Below are 22,239 nucleotides of genomic sequence, written 5' to 3'. Positions count from 1 at the left end.
CTTACTAAAATATTTATGTGTGAAATGATATCGTATCTAAGATTTACTTTTAAAACACTCCAGGCAAAAAAGCGGGTTTGGAAGAGACATGAAATACTGGCAAACTGTTGAGAATTATTCATTATCAGTGGAGGGAGATGGGTACATCCTTATACTATCATCTCCACTCTTGTGTATGGTTGAAATTTTCCATAATAAGAACTTTTAAGTGAAAAAGAAATTCACAAAGAAATGGAAGAAAGGAAAAGATTGCACAGGGTTGGCTGTGCATTTTGTGAGCTGGTTGCTCACAAAAATAAATTTAAATAAAACATTTTAGGTATTGGGTACTAGCCCACTTTGGAGGGGCAGGGATACAGAACTCAGGTTTCTGAAGCCCACTGACCTTCCCAGGCTGCCCCAGAGCCCGGGAGATGGGGAGGTGGGACCAAGGTGAGAGCAGGGTCAGCAGGAGGGGTGGCAGGGCAGGGGGTTAAAGCACAGGAGAGGCTCAGGGACATGCTGGCAGACCCCTGACACCCCTCTGCACCCAGCAGTCGCAGATGTTTCCTCGATGCCCTCCTTCTGCAGCCTGGATAGTCTACAAGAACCTCTCGTAGCCATGACCATGAGAGATCTTGATGTCAGCTGCCAAGGGCTTATGATCCCCCTCTCCCACTTAACAGTGATGTAATTCACATGACAAAATTCACCTATTTAAGGTATACTATTCAGTGGGTTTTATTATATTCACGAAGTTGTGCAGCTATCATTACAATTTTATTTTTTATTTCATTTTAAAAATACATTTATTTATTTATTTTTGGCTGTTGGATCTGCGTTGCTGCGCGTGGGTTTTCTCTAGTTGTGGCGAGCGGGGCTACTCTTTGTTGTGGGGCGAGGGCCTCTCACTGCAGTGGCTTCTCTTTGTTGCAGAGCACAGGCTCTAGGTGCGTGGGCTTCATTAGTTGTGGCACGCAGGCTCAGCAGTTGTGGCTCACAGACTCTAGAGCGCAGGCTCAGTAGTTGTGGTGCACGGGCTTAGTTGCTCCACGGCATGTGGGATCTTCCCTGACCAGGGCTTCAAGCTGTGTCCCCTGCACTGGCAGGCGGATTCTTAACTACTGCGCCACCAGGGAAGTCCCTATCACCACAACTTTAGAACATTTTCTTCTTTATTATATTTTTTATTATTGAAGTATAATTGATTTACAATGTTGTGTTAGTTTCATGTGTACAGCACAGTGATTCAGATATATATACACACACACACATATATATACACATATATTCTTTTTCAGATTCTTTTCCCTAACAGGTTATTATAAAGTACTGAGTATAGTTCCCTGTTCTACACAGTAGTTCCTTGTCGGTTATCTGTTTTGTATATAGTAGTGTGTATATGTTAATCCCAAACTCCTAATTTATCCCCCACCCCTTTCCCCTTTGGTAACCATAAGTTTGTTTTCTATGTCTGTACGTCTATTTCTGTTCTGTGAATAAGTTCATTTGTACCTTTTAAAATTTTTATTTATTCATTTTATTTATTCATTTATTTATGGCTGTGCCATGCAGCATGCGGGATCTTGGTTTCCTGACCAGGGATAGAACCCATGTGCCCTCCATTGGGAGCACGGAATCTTAACCACTGGACCGCCAGGGAAGTCCCTGTACCTTTTTTTTTTTAGATTGCACATACAAGTGATAACATATATTTGTCTTTCTCTTATCTGGCTTACTTTACTTAGTACTGTATGATAATCTCTAGGTCCATCCATGTTGCTGCAAATGGCATTATTGCATTTTTTCATGGCTGAGTAATATTCCATTGTATATATATAACACATCTTTCTTATCCATTCATCTGTCGATGGACATTTAGGTTGCTTCCATGTCTTGGCTATTGTAAATAGTGCTGCAGTGAACATTGGGGTACATGTATTTTTTGTGAATTATAGTTTTTTCCGGGTATATACCCAGGAGTGTGATTGCAGGATCATATGGTGATTCTATTTTTAGTTTTTTAAGGAACCTCCATAATGTTCTCCATAGTGGTTATACCAATTTACATTCCCACCAGAACATTTTCATTACCCCCAAAAGAAACCTGTACCCATTGGCAATCACTCCCCATTTTCCTCCTCGCAAGCCCTGGCAACCACTAATCTATCTTTTGACCCTATGGCTTTGCCCATTCTGGACATTTCATAAGAAATAGGATCGTATATGTGATCTTTTGTGATTGTCTTCATTTAGTTCCACACTTCATCGCATCATAGGTTGTCAGAACTTCATTCTTTTTATTACTGAATGATATTCCATTGTATGGATATACCATATTTTATACATGCATTCATCGGTTGATGGACATTTGGGTGGTTTCCGCTTTTTGGCTATTGTGAATAATGCTGCTGTGAGCGAAGGTGTACAAGTTTTTGTGTGGACATACGTTCTCATTTCTCTTGGGATATCTATCTAGGAGTGGATCATATGGAAACTTTGTTTAAGCTTCTGAGGAACTGCCAGACTGTTTTCCAAAGTGGCTGCAGATCTCCTTTTGGCAGATGGGGAGACTGAGGCCCAGAGAGGGGAAGTGTCTTATGCAAAGCCACACACTGAATCAGAGCAAGAAAGGAGGAGCTAATCATCTAAATGGACTCAAGTCCACCCCACTATGACCTCACTACCGTCTCACTCTCCACTTCTACCCCATCCACTCCTTTCCCTGCCCAGTAGCAAATCCTTTCCCATCAGTCCCTCCACAAGGCTCCTGAAGCCATGTCAAGATCAAGTTCGTGTCTGAGGGGTGACTTACAGGCTCTCTGCCATCTGGGCTTGCCTTTGCTTCATCACGTCTTTTTTTTTTTCTTTTTTTTTTAACTGCAGCTTTATAGAGATATAATTCAAATGCCTTACTATTCATTTAAAGTAACCCGGCGCTCATTACATCTTTTTATTCTCTACACTTCAGGGTCACCCAAGTCTTGTTTTGGTTTCGTGAAAACACCACCACCTCAGCTCTTGGGACCTTGCATACACTGTTCCGTCTGCCTGGGATAATCTTCCCTTATATCTTCCCCTGGCTCTGTATCTAATTCCTTGTAATCCTTCACATCTTGAGATGATACTTTGCTGGGCCTCCCAGGTTGGATGACTTGCAGGACATTCCCACAGCCTCCCTCGGATTATCCCTGTCATGACATGTGACACAGTTTTCTGAGCTCTTAAGGTCTGGAGTGTGGCTTGCTCGTGTGCACAGTTTTGGGCAGATGGTCAATGAATGTCTTGTTTAGTGAACAGGAAAATCTGAAAATATCCAGCATGGCATGGGGCATGTTGTAGAAATCCAGTAAATATTTGCAGACTTCATGGCCTACTAAGATAGGGCAGTACCTTCTTTGGGAAACATTCCAGGTTATTAAAGGGTAAAACATGATTGTTTTTTCTTTCCTGGTACCCATGCCACCTTCCTCTGGCAGCAACACCCCTATTTTCCTTTAGGGAATCATCCTTATCCCGTTTTCATTCCTTATAGTTAGGTAGGGCTAAGCATCTCCTGGAATGTGTACATGACCCAAATCAAGTAGCCTGACTTTTATTGGAATTTTAAGGGGTGCTTTTCACTGGGGTTACTAAGCTGGTGTCTCCATGAGAAGACAAACTACCTGATTGTAGAAAAAGGCAGGCCTGAGAAAGCAACCAAGTCTTGATGATATCAGTGAGGCCCTGGCTACAGTGAAGACACTGACCCCTGAACATTTTAGTTACTGAACCAACTTACATTCCTTTAAAAAAAATTGCTTAAGCCAGATTGAGTTCTGTTTCTATCACTTGCAACTGCAGTATTCTTCACAGTTAGTAATCTAGTAATGTAGTCTCACACATACATCCATGCCCATCACACTCCTTACAGACCAAACAGAGGAACCACACTGACTTTTGCCTCTAAGTGCAGGTTTACCTACTGTCCTCAAATCTAAGTCATCATTATTTTTCTGAGCTGTGTTGTGCAACTGTCAATGTTTAGCCTTCCATGCAAGGTGCCTTCCATACCGCGATCAGTAAGTGGACATTTCAGGTTGTCCTAAATGGTTTCAGGTTCTAAGTCCAGGTTGGTGGAAAAGGTAGAACGCTCATCTAGCAGTCTGACCCAAATTAAACTCCAAGAAGCACACACGATAAGGACTGTTCCCTGAACTTGTGAGCTGGTTCTGGGAAGAGCCTGCTAAAACAAACTTGGCTTTTTCCTTTGACTTGCTGGTGCCAAGGAAATGTGCACTCACCACTGTGATGGGTCAGAAAAGTCTCACACATTTTACCCACCTAACTTTGCTACAGGGAAAAGGACAAACCGTGTGTGGATCAAGAAGCAGACTGAAATGCTCTGAGGATGCCTTGTAGGAAAGAGGGTGACATCACTCAATCATCAGTTACTGTTCCCATTCCTGCCCTACCTGGACCTTTTGGTATATACCATACAACTCCCCCCAACTTGTCAGGGAGCAGTGAATTGTAGACATTTTAATCTGAAGGTCTTTGCTGGTTCTGTTCCCTTTGCTTGGGATGCCCTTCTACACTGCAGAACTCTTTCAAGGCCCAGGTCAAAGGTTAGCTCTCCTGGGAACCCTTGCTCCTTTAATATTTTATTTTAGCAGCTCTTTTAAATATTAGCATTTCTTACCTTGGGTCAGTGGGTCACTATGAATAGGCTTTGGAAGGTCTATTAATGCTCCTGGGGTTACCCGAGAGGTCTGTGTGTCTGTGCCCATGTGTGTTACTCAGGAGGGGAGGGTGAGAACTTCCATCAGAGTCTCAAAGAGGTCCTGTGACCCAGTGAACGATTAAGAGCCACCAATTTCTTATGTGTCTCTCTTATGAGTTCCTGAGGGCAAGAGTTACATCTTTTTCCATCTTAGACTCTCCAGCACTGGTCCATGATAGACACTCATAACTGCTAGCAGAAGGCTGTTAGTGACCCACAGAGGCAACATTTTTACAGGCAAAGAAAAGAAAACAGAATGGTTTAATTTGTAGAGTTGAGTTGTTTGTTTTTGATTATAGCGTTCAGCATGTAAATTACATTCACCTCTTGGTACGGAAATGGCCCTCTGCCACTTCCCTGGGACAGTTAATCCAGGCAGAATTATTCCTGGGCAACCCTTACCTATGTGTCTGCCAGCAATCACCCTCTCTTCTTTTTTTTTTTTTTTTTAATTTTAAAAATTTGTTTTCCTCTCTCCCTTCTTACAACCATATGTAAGCTCTCATCCAGAATAACTCGGACATGGGGTCTTTCGTTCAACAGAGTAGCCATATACAGTACAGCACCACTGATTTGTCAACGGATTTGATATATTCTGAACTCCAGATCAAGACCTTGCATTACTTAACCGTTGAAGTCTTTGAGGATCCCAAAGGCACTTGAGAATCTGGCAGTGTCTCAGGGTCACCAATTTTCACTGGACAGTATTAAGACAGAGAGAAGGTTTGCTAAGTCTGTCCTGGCCCTGGGTATTCACTCTGAAAAGAGTTTGTTTGAATAAGGTTTTAACAGATTGGCTCTTCCTGTCATTCTGCAGGTGCAAAATGAACAACACAGAGAGTTTCGTTTTGCTTATCCATCGGTCCTAAATTTTCGGTAATGAAAATGTATTATTTGCGTAAGGAAAGTTATAAAAATACTAACAAAAAATTAAAGGTAAAACGCGGGGTGTTTGGATCCCAAGAAAACAGGAGTTTACTATGGTTTAGAAGTCAGAGTGACTGTACATAATAATTAGGTTTAATTGACAACACTTTTTCTGAAATTCCTGAATTTTTGCTAAGTTTTATATATTATCACTAGCTTGAGTTTCCCCCCTCTCTTACTTTTATTACTAGAGTCACCAAAAGGAAAATTTTAAATATTTCAAAACTAGTTGTTTCTGGGCAAGTCATGCAGCACACACTCCTCATGTTTCTTCTGGTTTCAAACATAAAGGGCAACCCAGCTCAGACAAGAACAATCCTTGCTGCACACCCGCCAGCTCACGCATCCCCCTTTTTATTCCGAGAGGCTCCAGCTCAAACAAAAGTTACAAGGTTAAGCGCTACTCCGAGTTCCTGACACAGCTGACACCCGCTTGGTCTTCAAAAAATAGAGGTCTGTAACTCCTTTTTGAACATGCCTTCGAAGTGGAGGTCTTTGGCCATGAGCTCCTCTTCGACATCATCTAGTGCCCACTGGTGATCCGTCAGCTCCAAAGCTTCCCACTCTGTCTGCAGAGGAAGAGAACGTGGGGGCAGGGAGAGAAGGGCTGTTATAAGAGCAGCGCTGACCCGCTTGGGCCAGGAGCTGGGTTCAGCTGTGTACACGTGAAGCTCACTCAATCCTATGAGGTAGGTGCTGCTCTCCCCTCACCCACCCCCCGCCCCCAAGTGACAGACTAGGAGACTAGGCTAAGAAAGAAAGAATTTGTTCAAAGTCATTGGCGCTGGCAACTAATTACACTTCTCAAGTATTCTATTAATGCTGACTACTTTCGCCTTTAGTAGGTTTTTAAAAAATGTTGTGTGAAACTTCATGTGCAATACAAATGTTAGCTCATGGGTGCGGGTTTTTAAATATATAACGTAGGCCGTCAAATTCACCCCTTTAATGTGTGCAATTTAGTGGTTTTTAGTATATTCACAAAGATGTGCAACCATCACCACTACCTAATTCCAGAACACTTTCGTCACTGCAGAAACAACTCCATACCGAACAGCAAACACTCCCCACTATCCCCTCCCTCAAACCCTGGCAACTACTACTTTACTTTCTGTATCTTTTTTTTTTTGGCTTTGTTGGGGCTTCGTTGCTGCGCGGGCTTTCTGTAGTTGCAGCGAGCGGGGGCTACTCTTCCTTGCAGTGCGTGGGCTTCTCATTGCGGTTGCTTCTCTTGCTGCGGAGCACGGGCTCTAGGCATGCGGGCTTCAGTAGTTGTGGCTTGAGGGCTCTAGAGCACAGGCTTAGTAGTTGTGGCTCATGGGCTTGGTTGCTCCGCAGCATGTGGGATCTTCCCGGACCAGGGATCAAACCCTTTTCCCCTGCATTGGCAGGCGGATTCTTAACCACTGCACCACCCGGGAAGTCCCTGAACAAGTTTTTGTGTGAATATGTGTTTTCAGTTCTCTTGGGTACTTAGCTAAGAGTAGAACTGCTGGGTCATATATGGTAACTATGTTTAACTCTTTGAGGAAAGGCTAAAAACTGTGTTCCGAAGTGGCTGCACAATCACCAGCAGGTATGAGGGTTCCAGTTTCTTTGCATCTTTGTCAACACTCATTATCCATCTTTGTATCTCATTGTGGTTTTTTTTTTTTTTTTTTGCGGTACGTGGGCCTCTCACTGTTGTGGCCTCTCCCGTTGCGGAGCACAGGCTCCGGACGCACAGGCTCAGTGGCCATGGCTCACGGGCCTAGCTGCTCTGCAGCACGTAGGATCTTCCCAGACCAGGGCACGAACCTGTGTCCCCTGCATCGGCAGGTGGACTCTCAACCACTGCGCCACCAGGGAAGCCCACAGTCTTCATTTTGACAAAGTTCCACTTATCTATTTTTCCTTTTGCTGCTAATGCTTTTGATGTCGTATCTAAGAAACCATGGCCTAATCCAAGGTCACAAACATTTACACCTATGTTTTCTTTTAAGAGCTTTATAATTTTAGTTCTTTAAGTCTTTGACCCATTTAAAAACTTTTATTCAAAAAATTTTTTTATTGTGTTAAAATATATATACAAAATTTGCCACTTTTAGCCACTGTTAACTATACAATTTAGTGGCATTTATTAGGTTCACAATGCTGTGCAACCATCACCACTATCTATTTCCAAATTTTTCATCCCCTGAAACAGAAACTCTGTACCCAGTAAGCAATAAGAATCTTTTCTCCCCCACTGAATTGTCTTGGCACCTTTGTCAAAAATCATTTGATCTAAATGTATGGATTTATTTCTGAACCCTCAATTCTATTCTGTTGATCTGGATGTCTGTCCATATGCCAACCCCACACAGTCTTTTTTTTTTTTTTTTTTTAAATAAATTTACTTATTTTATTTTTATTTTTGGCTGTGTTGGGTCTTCGTTGCTGCATGCGGGCTTTCTCTAGTTGTGGTGAGCAGGGACTACTCTTCGTTGCAGTGCGTGGGCTTCCCATTGCAGTGGCTTCTCTTGCTGTGGAGCACAGGCTCTAGGTGTACGGGCTTCAGTAGTTGCGGCTCGCAGGCTCTAGAGCACAGGCTCAGTAGTTGTGGCACATGAGCTTAGTTGCTCCGTGGCATGTGGGATCTTCCCGGGCCAGGGCTCAAACCCGTGTCCCCTGCATTGGCAGGCGGGTTCTTAACCACTGCGCCACCAGGGAAGCCCCCCCCCCCAGTCTTGATTACTGTAGCTCAGAAGTAGGTTTTCAGATCAGGAAGTGTGTGTCTTCCAACTTTGTTATTATTCAACATTGTTTTGCCTGTTCTGGGGCCCTTTCATCTCCATATGAACTTCTCGATCAGACTGCCAATTTCTGCAAGAAAGGTTGGTGGAATTTTGATAGGGATTATGTTGAATCTGTAGATCAACAGATCTAGGGCTATTGCCATCTTGATAATATTAAGTCAAGATAATATGTACATGGATATATTTCCATTTATTTAGGTCTTCTTTAGTTTCTTTCAGCAGTATTTTACAATTATCAGTGTACAAGTCTTGCGTGTTTTAAATTTCTTCTTATTTTATTCTTTTTGATACTATTGTAAGTGGAATTGGGTTTTTTAAATTTTTTTTGATTTGAAGTATAGTTGATTTACAAATGTCATACCAATCTCTGCTATACAGAAAAGTGAATCAGTTATACGCATATAGACATTACTTTTTTACATTCTTTTCCATTATGGTTTGGAATTGTTTTCTTAATTTCAATTTTTCAGATTCTTTATTACCAGTGTGTAGAACAACGACTGCTTTCTGAATATTGATCTTGTATCCTAAAACCTTGCTGAACTTATTATGTGTAATAGTTTTTTTGTGGATTCCTTATGATATCCTATATACGAGACCATGTTATTTGCAAACAAAGATAGTCTTACTTCTTCCTTTCTAATCTAGATGCCTTTTCTTTCTTTTTCTTGCCTAACTGTCCAGGCTAGAACATCTAGTACAATGTTGAATAGAAGTGGTGAGAGTGGACATCCTTGTCTTGTTCCTAACCCTAGGGGAAAAGCTTTCAGTATGAGTATGGATGTTAGCTGTGGGTCTTTCATAGATATCTTGCATCAAGATGAGCAAATTCCCCTCTACTTCTAGTTTTTATCATGAAAAATTAGTGAGAGTTTGCTGTACAAAAATTATATTGGATTTTACAAATTCCAGAATCATTTCATGAAAGGCTGTAAGTAATTTAGATTTTTTTTTTTTTTTTTTTTTTGGCTGTGCCGTGTGGCCTGTGGGATGTTAGTTCCTTGGCCAGGGACTGAGCCCAGGCCCTCAGCAGTCAGAGCACGGAGTTCTCATCACTGGACCGCCAAGGAATTCCCAATTTAGATTTTACTGCATGAAATTTATATCATGGTCCAAAAAAGTTCAAAATATTCCAAATGTTTAGCTGGTACCTCTGACTGGGCTGTTTTTATAACTTTATTTACAGTGTGGATTAAATGGGGTGAGCATTTAAAAACCAGTAGAAGTACCAAGAATCTCTAATTTACTTAACAGATGATTCTGTCTCTGGAATAAGAGACATGTAAATGGAAATACATTTTTGCTAAATTTAAAGGATGGAACCATACATACTACACTCACTTCAGGAAATTCATTTTTTTTTTTTTTTGCAGTACGCAGGCCTCTCACTGTTGTGGTCTCTCCCGTTGCGGAGCACAGGCTCCGGACGCGCAGGCTCAGCGGCCATGGCTCACAGGCCCAGCCGCTCCGCGGCATGTGGGATCTTTCCGGACCGGGGCACAAACCCATGTCCCCTGCATCGGCAGGTGGACTCTCAACCACTGCACCACCAGGGAAGCCCAGGAAATTCATCTTTAAAGGTAACTCTGGTAACACCTTTCCGAGCTTCAGTGAAGCTCGGAGAAGTGAGTGTACCTTAAAAGCTTTGTTGGTGTCTGCAGGCATGGCCATGGCTGCTCCAGTCATCTGTTCCTGCATCATCCGTGATTGGTCAGCAGCTGCAGCGTAAGACACATCCGCATGAGTGCCAGGGCGCAGAAAGCACCCAGGACCCTCGGAGAAGGATGGTCCTTACACAGCACTTACAGATGCTTGGTGGTGGGTTAGAGAACCATATGACAGTTCACTGGCCCTGTCACGCACTATGTGAAAGCACTTTACCTCTTCTGAAAAATGGACATGATAATAGCAGGAGACGGAAGATAACTAAAGGAAGTGCTAAACTTTATTTCAAATTTAAGTAACACTAACAACAGCCATCAGTTACTGAGCAACTCCTACATGCCAGGTACTTCACTAAGTACTTTATGTATCTACCTCATCTACCTAACAACAAACCCAGAAGTCAGTTATTAAGATAGGCAAACAGAGGATTGGAGTGGGTAAGTAACTTGCCCAAGGTCCCAGCTATTAAGTAAGAGAGCCAGGATTGATACCAGCAGGAACTCTAGGCAATGAGTAAACTGATCAAACCCGGCCTTCTTTCAGCTTCAGGTTTACAGGCTTGTACTGCTGGTGCTGGATCCTTCACAGGAGGGCATCAGACTCTGGGCAACTAAATACTGTCCCCATGATTACCAAGGAGAATTCAGATCTTCAGTCTGACCCTGGGGTTTTTAAGACTCAGAATACCTCAGAAACTTATGAATACGTTTAAGGAATGAAGCACTGTATTTGACTGTGTTCACAAACAGCATAGCCTACATGATCATTCTGGCCCTGGCATGAATGACTCATCTATTGAAGTATTTGCTTCTTACCATTATCTTGGCCCAAAATCAGAGAGTAAATGCTTCGAAGCCCAAAGACATTGAGGAAATACCAGGATGCAGAACTCACCCTAGGAAGCAAAAGTGAAACAATGTAGGTAAGTTATTTCAGAATTAATGTAGTTCACATACTTTTCTACCAACCAAAGTTGTTCAGAGTATGTAAAGGAATCACCTGGGGCAGGCTGTAGTCATCCAAAGCACAACCAAAGAAGAAACACAAGTTGTGAAGGCCACGTTACAAATAGTTATAGCTCTCGGCATGCGAAAAGCTGAGCACTGGATTTGGACAGACTTTGGGGTCAAATCTCAATTCCTCCACTCACTTCACAGAGCTGCCATGAGGATAGAATAAGGTAATATATGGAGGCAAACTGCTCCTTCCGGCTATGTTATAAATTCTTTGGCATTCAGTAGCAGGAACTGAACTCACAACTGGTGTGCTTCATTTTATCAGGGAATGCAAGCTTTGTTTAATTTAATTTTTCCTTCATACATAATGGGTTTTCAAACCATTTATTATTTGTAATCATAAAAACAACACACATTTGTTATATATAATAAATGTAAACAATACTTAAGTACATAAAATATAAATAGAAAGAGGCCTCCTGTCCTGAATTCCATTCTCTAGAAGGAATCACAAGTGTTGGTGGGCTTCATACTGAAGATTGTAGCAACTGGGAAAGCCATTCCAAGTTTTGAACTATTATCATCAAAGCTCTCCTTAGCTTAGGTTTCCCACCTTACCCCAATAAAGTTAATATGCTCGCATATAATAAAAACTAAAGAGTATAAGAAATGATACAGAGATGGAAAGAACCCACACTTCATTCCAATACTTGGGTCACACCTATCTGTACATAATGTTGCAGGTTGGTAAGCTAGTTTATATCCGGTTCTAGGCTCCTTTGTCCATGCGAGTATGTCAGATGCTGAGAAAAGACAAGAAAGCTTTTCTCCAGCCCATGAAGTTTTTGTTTAGCCCCCATGAGACTGGAAGGTCAAGGTTTAATAGAGTCATGCTACTCATATTAAGTATAGCTTTTCTCCTCTGGGGTAAGGGTGCATAGCCAAGACTCTCCCAGCACCGGGTCTATCCTGTCCCTCCCCAAAAAACCAGAGACCGGGGAGTGAATCAAGATCAGCACTGGTTACCCCTGTTTCCCATTCGCCTCCTCCTCCTACTGTTTGGCTTCCTTTAGATGCTAGTCTTTGGGAAGCCATAGACAAAATAATCTGGAGAGACCACATGAAGAAGCACTGCTGCATTCCAGAGGCTGTAGCAGTGTTCTAAGAGCTCTTCAGATTTTGGGTTTTATTACTCTGGCTACAAAAAACAGAATGGTAAGACACGATGTTGGATTTGGACAGGTTTGTGGTCAAATCTCAGTGTCTCCAATTACTTCATAGGGTTTCCATGTATTATAAAATAATATATGGAAAATCCTTAGAACAGTGACTGGTACCAATGAAAAGGATTAATGTTGTTATTAGCAGTAATGTATTTTGGAAAAAAGAATACCAACATCCACTTCCATAAGCTCCAGGGTATGTATTGCTAAAAAGTCTGCCTTGGCCAGAGTTCCTGGCTTTATCTTTTAAATTTCTTGGGGTGGACACATCTGCTTTTGGACTCCTAAGCCCCACGATGCTAGGGAAAAAGAGGCAGATACAGGCCTTCCCTGGTGGTGCAGTGGTTAAGAATCTGCCTGCCAATGCAGGGGACACGGGTTTGAGCCCTGGTCCAGGAAGATCCCACATGCCGCGGAGCAACGGAGCCCATGCACCACAACTACTGAGCCTGTGCTCTAGAGCCCGCAAGCCATAGCTACTGAGCCCATGTGCCACAACTACGGAAGCCTGCGCACCTAGAGCCCGTGCTCCGTAACAAGAGAAGCCATCGCAATGAGAAGGCCGCGCACTGCAATGAAGAGTAGCCCCCGCTCGCCACAACTAGAGAAAGCCCGTGTACAGCAACGAAGACTCAACGCAGCCAAAAATAAAATTAATTAATTAAAGAGGCTGATACATTCTCTCCTTTTGCAAGACTCATGTAAAAGTTGCCATAATCCACCTGTGGCATTGAGTGGAGTTTCAATGAGAAAAACTCCAAAAACCCATTCCAGTGAAGCAGGCAAACTGGAAATCCTATTCAAGAGATCCCTGTTTTAGATTTTGGTTGGTGTTTTTATTAAATAGAAGAAAGTCCTTACCAGGAGGCATCTAATGTGAGTAGTTCAATTCCTTGCTGTAGCATAGGCTTAAAACGGAGGGTCAGTGGAAATGGGACCTTGGCTGCAGAGAAGAAAGAAAAAATTCAGAATCACTCCCAGCTTCCTTTGTAGAACAGTTTAAGTGTGATGCACATATTCTTTCCCTGAGGAGGTGGGAAATCTGTACCATAAAGTGTTTAGAAAATGATTTCCACAAGGAGATGTGTGTCACCTTCTGAAGAATTAACAGTCAAATGTCACTCTGCTCTAGTTCCTTGAACACCAGCTTCTCTAGTGCTTAAGAAGCAGGGGCTCAAACTGAGCTGTGTCCCAAAATCTGGAAAAGAAACTTGCACTGATCTGTTAAGCCCAAAGTGGAATACATACACACAAAGAACTACATTACTGAGAAACCTAGTTCATTTAAATCAAAGCAGCTTACAAACAAATTGACCAACAACTCACCCCAACACCTAGAAAATGAAGTGAAGACACAAATAGGCTTCCCTTTCCCTACTCACTAGAATACCAAACTAGTTTCGGATATAAACTAGCAAGCCACTTGTTTGAGTCCCTATTAGTAAAAAAGCAACCACATCATGAACTTATGATCATTTTGGGATAAGAGCCATAAAATCAGATCATATTAAATTTTTTTGTTCAAAGACTTATCAGTTTCCACTATAGAACATAGGACCCATAATAGTAGTGTCTCAGCAGCCCTTGGATTTCTGAATAGGGTCATGGGAAAGGATCACAGATGAAGTAAACCTTAAGTCTTCTGGGTCTGTAACTTACTTGTGACAAAGCCTGAAAATGTCATGTTGATCCATCCACCAATAAGAATCATAGGGAGGACATTTGTGACATTGCCCTTCATCATGTCTGTGAGCATAGTGGGATCTAAGACAAAAACACAAGAAACCAATACCTGTTACCACTGTTGGCAGGGACTTACTCCTATTTTTGTAAGTTTTAAATTTATTTGATAATTAAAGTAATACAAGCTCATTGTAAAAAATTCAAACGACATAGAAACACAGGATGCAGACAGTTCCTCTGAGCCTACTCTCTGAACATTTTTAGCTGTTTGTTTTATCTCCTTCCATCTTTATATATCTATAAAAACATACATATGCAATTATACATGAATATACACACAATAGTTTCCCTCTCTCTCTCTCTATATATATATATACATATAAAAGGCTACTATGCTTACTATTCTGCTTTTTTTGTTTTGTTTTTTGACCGTGTTGGGTCTTCGTTGCTGCGCGCGGGCTTTCTCTAGTTGTGGCAAGTGGGGGCTACTCTTTGTTGTGGTGCGTGGGCTTCTCATTGCAGTGGCTTCTCTAGTTGTGGAGCATGGGCTCTAGGTGCGCGGGCTTCAGTAGTTGTGGCACATGGGCAGTAGTTGTGGCTCGCGGGCTCTAGAGTGCAGGCTCAGTAGTTGTGGCGCACGGGCTTAGTTGCTCCATGGCACGTGGGATCTTCCCGGACCAGGGCTCGAACCCGTGTCCCCTGCATTGGCAGGCAGATTCTTTTTTTTTTTTTTACTTACTTAATTAATTTATTATTTATTTTTGGCTGCATTGGGTCTTCGTTGCTGCCCTCAGGCTTTCTCTACTTGTGGCGAGCGGGAGCTACTCTTCGTTGCGGTGTGCGTGCTTCTCATTGCAGTGGCTTCTCTTGTTGCAAAGCATGGGCTCTAGGTGCACGGGCTTCAGTAGTTGTGGAACAAGTGCTCAGTAGTTGTGGCTCGTGGGCTCTAAAGCACAGGCTCAGTAGATGCGGCACATGGGCCTAGTTGCTCCACGGCATGTGGGATCTTCCTGGACCAGGGCTCAAACCCGTGTCCCCTGCACTGGCAGGCAGATTCCCAACAAGTGCACCACCAGGGAAGTCCCTATTCTGCTTCTTAATTTTAAAAAGTTAACATACTGTGAATGATGTTTCCACATTGGTATAATATCTCTCATTATTTTTAATGTCTGCATGGGAGTCCACCGTGTGGTCATTCATCATTTCTGGGTAGGCCTATAGATTGTTTTTTTGTTTGTTTGTTTGGTTTTTTGGCCAGTAAACAGTGTTACCAACAACTTCCTTGTACATAAATCTGCATGTTTATGTAAGTGTTTCTGTAAGAGAAACTCTTAGAAGAATTTCTGGGCCAAGGGATTTGACCATTTAAATTTAAAACTGACTTTCAACAACAGTGAGAGGGCCTAACTTCCCATGACCTTGACAATAGCAGTTTTGGTCAAGCTCTTCAATCTTTGCCAGTTTAATGGGCTAAAAATGACGTCTTGTTTTAATTTGCATTCCACTGATTTTAGTGATGTCAAGTATCTTTTCATATACTTACTGGTCTTTTTTTTCTTGTAGGTTTTCTAAAAGACTTATTAAAATCAATTCCAGTATCTTTTGTCTAGGTTTTAAATAACTGGTTATCTCACCTAAAGAAATAGGTACTGAAATAGTGGATAGGCAACACTGAATAATAAGTTATTTTGTTTTACCTTAAAGATGTTGTATTTTTCACATGACTGGGATCAGAGAAAGTAAGAAATCTGTTAGAGGAAAAACTGTAGGACGGGCCAAGCAATCATGTCTGACAAAGAAATGGATGGTCTAGGGAACAGTCAGGCAGAATCTGGAGGTCATCTGTCAGCAGTAGGATCCAGGCACTGGATGGGACCCGGGACTGGAATGCTTTCCAGCTGTGCTTCTCAGAGCCCCGGGTCCTGAGGAACAGCAAAGGGGAGAGACCCAGGGACAATGGCTCTAGTCCCCACCCCCTCAGCTGAGAGCTCTTTTTTTTTTTTTGTGGTACGCGGGCCTCTCACTGTTGTGGCCTCTCCCGTTGTGGAGCACAGGCTCTGGACGCGCAGGCTCAGCAGCCATGGCTCATGGGCCCAGCCGCTCCGCGACATGTGGGATCTTCCTGGACTGGGGCACGAACCCGTGTCCCCTGCATCGGCAGGTGGACTCTCAACCACTGCGCCACCAGGGAAGCCCTGAGAGCTCTTTTTTTAATCCACTTTATACACTGGGGTTCCCTGAAGATTTATTGGAAAAAGGGAACCCCACTTCTGTAGATTCCTGTATCCGATGATCCCTAAGGTCCCTTAGATTACTGTCTTGTAAAATTTAAATTTCAAATAAAACGACATCCTCCCTGCCCATCCCCCCAATAATGTTAAAAGTCTTCCTTAAAGATGAGAGAAGGGAATAAACATACCAGTCATAGGAGAAGGAGGAACAACCTTCCTTTTAGTTTTTTTGAAAAATCCATCCTCTGGGTTGTTGAAGTAATATTTTCGTGTCAGGAAAGACTAGTAGAAAAAAGAACTTTTTAAGTCTTAAAACTGTGACATAGCACATTGTCAAATTATTCCCCCAAGGTTTAGTCAGAAGGCCATTGGAATATGCTGTTACACTCAGAGCTGGCAGCCTACTTGGCAGCCGACCTGACACTTTAGCTGAGTCACATTTAAAAACAATTTCCCAAGAAGGGCAAGGTCACAATGACGGCAAACACCACCAGGACACAGCTTCATTACTGACTTGCCCGCCTTCAGCTTTCCCCCAAGAGTCCCCTTATAAAACATTCAGATATCCACTGCCCTCAACAGTGAATCGTGGAGCTTTTACTCATTTACGAGTACCTGTTTGGGAATGTATTTTCCGTTTTCCCTGAGGACTCTGCTTCGAATTAGGACTTGACTGAAAAATACAACCAAGACAATGAGATTTTTAAAAGCGAAACACTAGAAGAAAATGAGAGAATAAAGTAGAACACCTATTTAAACACGACAGGGCCTATTTGGCAATAGCTCTGTGCGGAAACTTTTCAAAATACAGTGTCCTTAAAACCAGTAGAACATATTTAACCCAACAATGAGCTTTCCAAAAGAGCATTTTTCAGAAGTGACTGCTCCTGAACAAAGATTTCTGAGGAAGGCACATTTGGGACATTACGCTCAGCTTTTTCTTACTTTATAATGAGCTAAGGAGGAACTTTCTCTGAGTGAAAAGAGTAGCAGTTGGATGCTACTCAGAAGACCTGGGGCCAGGAGGAGGGAGGAAGGGTGAGGATAAACGAAGAAAGTTTTTAAACCCGATAGAGAAGTGAGTACAAGACTTGACAGGGTTGTTACCTCACAGAAAACAAATAGAAATTGTACTCAGGATTCAGGCTGTTAGTAAGCTTTCAATAAATACTTATTGAATTAATAAATGAAATTATCTGATACTTGAACATAATTGATCATTACAGATAACAAAGTGTAATGCCACAAGTAGGCAGTGCTAAGATACAAACATCACACAGAAGAGATAAAAATGCTAATTTTTTCTAGATTTTCAAAGGTTGTTTTAATGAGGGGAATAAAAAACCTCCTTAAGTTAATGGAAATCCTTCTTGAAAAGTGAAAAAAACTGTATACAGAAATTAACACAAGAAAACTGTTCTTGGTTTTCTGTCTACTCCACAGTGTAGCCCACCTGCCCTAAGCAGTCAGCTGGTACGCTTAGGGTCCCGTTGTCACCTTATGCATATTCTAGCTTCTCCATGTGCTGAGATTGCTCTAGCGCCCCCTCCCTCACCAATTCTACCTCATCATGCCCCAACACCCTTTTCAAATCCCACCTTCTCCATAGAACTTTTTTTTTTTTTTGTGGTACGCGGGCTTCTCACTGTTGTGGCCTCTCCCGTTGCGGAGCACAGGCTCCGGACGCGCAGGCTCAGTGGCCATGGCTCACGGGCCCAGCCGCTCCGTGGCATGTGGGATCTTCCCGGACGGGGGCACAAACCCGCGTCCCCTGCATCGGCAGGCGGACTCTCAACCACCGCGCCACCAGGGAAGCCCTAGAACTCTTTTTTTAATTGAAGTATAGTTGATTTACAATATTGCATTAGTTTCAGGTATACAGCATAGTGATTCAGGTTTTTTTTGCTTATTATTTTCCATTATAGGTTATTACAAGATATTAGATATAATTCCCTGTGTTATACAGCAAATCCTTGTTGCTTATCTATTTTAGGTACAGTAGTTTGTATCTGTTAATCCCATACTCATAATTTGTTCCTCCCTGCCTCCTGGTGCCCTTCGGTAACCATAAGTTTGTTTTCTATGTCTGTGAGTCTGTTTCTGTTTTCTATATAGATTCATTTGTATTATATTTTAGATTTCACATATAAGTGATATAGTGTTTCCCTTCGTCTGGCTTATTTCACTAAGCATAATATTCTCTAGGTCCATCCATGTTGCTGCAAATGGGAACATTTCATTCCTTTTTATGGCTGGGTAATATTCCATGGAACTCTTCTTGATGCCCGGTGGCCTCATGGAATTCTCTCTGGTCCTTCTCCTCTTGACCTCATTATACTGTACAGCTGACTGCTCTATACACAAGCCTACAGAGGTGACAGGTGATATGTTTCGTTCCCTGGGAGCTAGTCTAAAGCTATTCACGGACTTCTCTGGTGGCGCAGTGGTTAAGAATCCGCCTGCCAATGAAGGGGACATGGGTTCAAGCCCTGGTCTGGGAAGATCCGACATGCCGCGGAGCAACTAAGCCCATGTGCCACAACTACTGAGCCTGCGCTCTAGAGGCCATGAGCCACACCTACTGAGCCCACGCATCACAACTACTGAACCCCATGCACCTAGAGCCCATGCTTCGCAAGAAAAGAAGCCATCGCAATGAGAAGCCCACGCACTGCAACGAAGAGTAGCCCCCACTCGCCACAAGTAGAGAAAGTCCATGCGCAGCAACGAAGACCTAATGCAGCCAAAAATAAATTAAAAAAATAAATAAAGACATCTTTTAAATAAATACATAAATAAAGCTATTCACAATGTGGCCTGTGTACCAACACTGGTCTGTGACGAGGTAAAAAAGTCACTGAGAGTGAGGGTTTAGAAACCTTTATAGTAAATTGACATTGTCACAACATCCAAATATGTGATCAAAAAATTTTACAAAAGCACCAGTCTGAGATAAACTGGAAATTGAAAAACCAAAAAAATTGGTCCTTTACCACTGACAGTATAAGCAGCACTGGGTCTCCAATAATGGGTAACAATTTAAGCTTTGATGTTAGACAGATGGGTTGAAGTCTTTGCTCTGCCACTTGTTAATTATGTGATCTTGGGTGAGTCATTTAAATTCCCTATGCCTCCATTCATATTGTGTATAATAACAGATTTATTCTCATTGAAGAAATACTTCTTGAGCTTCTGAGTGCCATGTTAGGTGACATGAACAACAGTGATCAAAAAGCAAGTATCTCCAGAAAATTAAAGTTTAATGGGGGAGAAAAACATTAATCAAATAACCACAGGAATAAATGTGAAATTCATCTGTTTTGTCCTAGGAAGGAGAGATGAATGGGGGATGTGACTGAGTCTAGTAAGTCGAGGTCTTGGAGAAAGCTTTGCTGAGGCAGTATGATGACGTTGAAATCTTAAGGATGAGTAGAGATTACCTTGGCCACGTGCTGGAGGGAACAGCTGTGAGGGAGTAGTAAGCACTGTCTCTGAGGACCTGAAAAGGCCATATGGCTGGAAGAAAGAGGACTACAGAAATGTGGTGAGACAAGGCTTGAGAGGTTGGCAAGAGCCAGACTATGCAAGGCCATGTGAGTCTCAATGCTTTTTAAAAAAACTGTGGTGAAAAACATGTAACAAAATTTACCACCTTTACCACATGTAAGCGCACAGTTCAGTAGTGTTAAGTATATTCACATTGTTGTGAAATAGATCTCCAGAACTTTTTCATCCTGCAAACCTGAAACTCTTCCCATTGCACAGTAACTCCCCCATTCCCCCTCTCCCAGCTCCTGGTAACCACCATTCTATCAATATTTTCTGTGAATTTGACTATTTTAGATACTTCACATAAGTGGAATCATACAGATACTGTCTTTTTGGGTCTGGTTTCTTTTACTTAGCTTAATGTCCTTAAGGTTTATCTATGTTGTACCATGTAACATGATTCCTTTCTTTTTAAGGGTTCCACTGTATTTTAGTCTTTATCTTAAAAGCAAAAGGGGGAGGAAAGGAAACCCCTGCTGGTGGGAATGTAAACTGGTACAACCTTTATGGAAAATAGTGTGGAGGTTCCACAAAAAATTAAAAATAGAATAGAATCACATTAAAAAAATATATATATATATTTGCATCCCCATGTTCATTGCAGTATGAATCACAATAGCCCAGATATAGAAACAACCTTGAAAGGATAAAGACAACATGATATATATATAGACACACACACAGAGGAATATTATTCAGCCATGAAAAAGAAGGAAACCCCTCATTTGCAACAACATGGATGAACCATGAACACATTATATTAAATGAAACGAGCCAGACACAAAGGGACAAATACTGTATGATTCCACTTATAGGAAGTACCTAGAGATAGAAAGTAGAACGGTGGGTCCCAGGGGCTGAGGGAGAAGGAAATGAGTCATTATTTAATAGGCTCAGAGTTTCTGTTAGGGATGAGGAAAATATTCTGGAAGTGGACAGTGGTGACAGTTGCACAACAATGTGAATGTACTTAATGCCACTGAATTGTATACTTAAAAACAGTCGAAATGGAAAATTTTATGTTATGTGTGTTTTACCACATTTTTTTTTAAAGAGCAAAAAGGAAATACTGAAGGACTTTAAGCTGAATTCTTCCCATATATTATGTCATTTAAAGTGATTACCACTGTACTGGCATATCCTAAGCACTAAGTTAATGGTATCTCCTATTTTCCTTGTGCATGTTTTATCACTTGGACTGAAACTCCCTGAGAGTAGGATCTTGACCTTGTCATATTTTGTACCCCAGAGCATACAGCACAGTGCAGGGCACATGGTTGGTCATCAAGAAAACCTTGTTCACTATAGATAATTCAGGACTTCCACAGGCTGAACAGAAATTCGGCTAGGTCTCTATACTGCTGAGCAATTTTGCAGAAGTGGGGTTGAGAATCGTGACCTTGAGGCATTTAAACCCTGAAGCAAAGCAAACTTAAATTATCCTATACGTTCTAAACACTCAGTTTCTCTAAGGTCTGCAAATTCTACAAGAAATTTTTAATTTTGCATTTTCATTTCCATTAATATCTAAAAATAAGTCCTTGTACTGGTTATAAAGGGAAAGTTTGTTTTGCAGTGGTAATTTGCAACTGAAAAACATTTTCTTAAAATAAAACTCTAGTTTTTGTTTTTTTTCCTTTCCAAAGAGTCAGTGTATTCTTCAATCTTGAGAACCACTTTTTACATACATTCTATTCCCAAATATGGTCTAATATTTTTTTATTTGTGTATTTTTCAGTTTTGGTTTAACACATTTTAGAAAAATTTTAGTAACTTTTGAGGCAGTAAAACTTAATTTATGAAACCAAATGTCCCATTTTGTGATCATTCAGGCTCATGGAAACTTATACTGTATCTAGAGAAATGTTTTACAGACATCACCTAAAATTTAATCCCCACGCCTGCTCTATGAAGCATGACCTGGTATCATCGTCCTTTTGCAGATGAAGAAAGTGAAACACAGGGGTAACTCAGCCAAGGACAGTCAGCTAGCGGGGGCGCGATGTGAACCCGGGCAAACTGACATAACCCCTGCACTTTCTTGCCCAAGGTCACGAGAGAGTGAGATCGTCGGAGAGGGGAGGGAGCTGACCTGTCGGAGACTTGTTCCTGGGTGAGCTTTTTGTCGCTCTGCAGCAGGATGGACACGTAGTGGCGAATCATGCCCACGAAGAAGGTGATGATAACGATAGGCAGGACCACCCAGAGGCGGATGTTGGAGTCGAGCAGCAGCTCCGGCCCTGCCATCTTCACAACCGGCTCCCGGCCAGCTGTAGCCGGGTCGATCTTCACCGGGGCGCAGGTCTGCTCGTCGAGCTCGCCTCCGGGCCTTCTCACGCCCCTCAGTCAGGCGAGCCCGGAACCCCACCTCAGCCTCTACCCTTGCGCCCTGTCCCCCGTCGGGCCGCGCGGCCGCCGGCTTCCGGCGCGGAAGTTTGACGTCACGGCGAGGCGCGCTTCGGTGGCGTCAGTGTGACGTTGTGCCGC

General features: G+C 42.3%; 1 protein-coding gene across 1 annotated transcript; it reads right to left on the bottom strand.

The window, feature by feature from the left end:
- Nucleotides 1–4,984: 4,984 nt before the first annotated feature.
- Nucleotides 4,985–22,187, bottom strand: EMC3 (ER membrane protein complex subunit 3). The gene is made up of 8 exons (XM_027093886.1): nt 21,845–22,187; nt 16,819–16,876; nt 16,392–16,485; nt 13,949–14,053; nt 13,151–13,232; nt 10,926–11,005; nt 10,081–10,163; nt 4,985–6,237 (listed from the first exon to the last, which is right to left on the bottom strand). Exons 1-8 carry the CDS (start codon nt 21,997–21,999, stop codon nt 6,109–6,111), a joined length of 786 nt encoding a protein of 261 aa, XP_026949687.1. The 5' UTR covers nt 22,000–22,187; the 3' UTR covers nt 4,985–6,108.
- Nucleotides 22,188–22,239: the final 52 nt, after the last annotated feature.

This window comes from Aethalodelphis obliquidens, unplaced genomic scaffold (genome assembly GCF_003676395.1).
Source record: "Aethalodelphis obliquidens isolate GAN/ISIS:26980383/991018 unplaced genomic scaffold, ASM367639v1 scaffold86, whole genome shotgun sequence".
NCBI lineage: Eukaryota > Metazoa > Chordata > Mammalia > Artiodactyla > Delphinidae > Aethalodelphis > Aethalodelphis obliquidens.
Note: the sequence above shows the minus strand (reverse complement) of the source record. Positions and strands in the feature narration are given on the sequence as shown.

Bases quoted from the DNA above. Each gene is read 5' to 3' on its own strand.
- EMC3 (XM_027093886.1), bottom strand. From the start codon at position 21,999: ATGGCAGGGCCGGAGCTGCTGCTCGACTCCAACATCCGCCTCTGGGTG. The intron at 16,486-16,818 runs GTACTCGTAAAT...TTTTTCTACTAG, and splicing joins GAAAATACATTCCCAAACAG to TCTTTCCTGACACGAAAATA. The intron at 6,238-10,080 runs GTACACTCACTT...CTTCCTCTGCAG, and splicing joins ACACCAACAAAGCTTTTAAG to ACAGAGTGGGAAGCTTTGGA.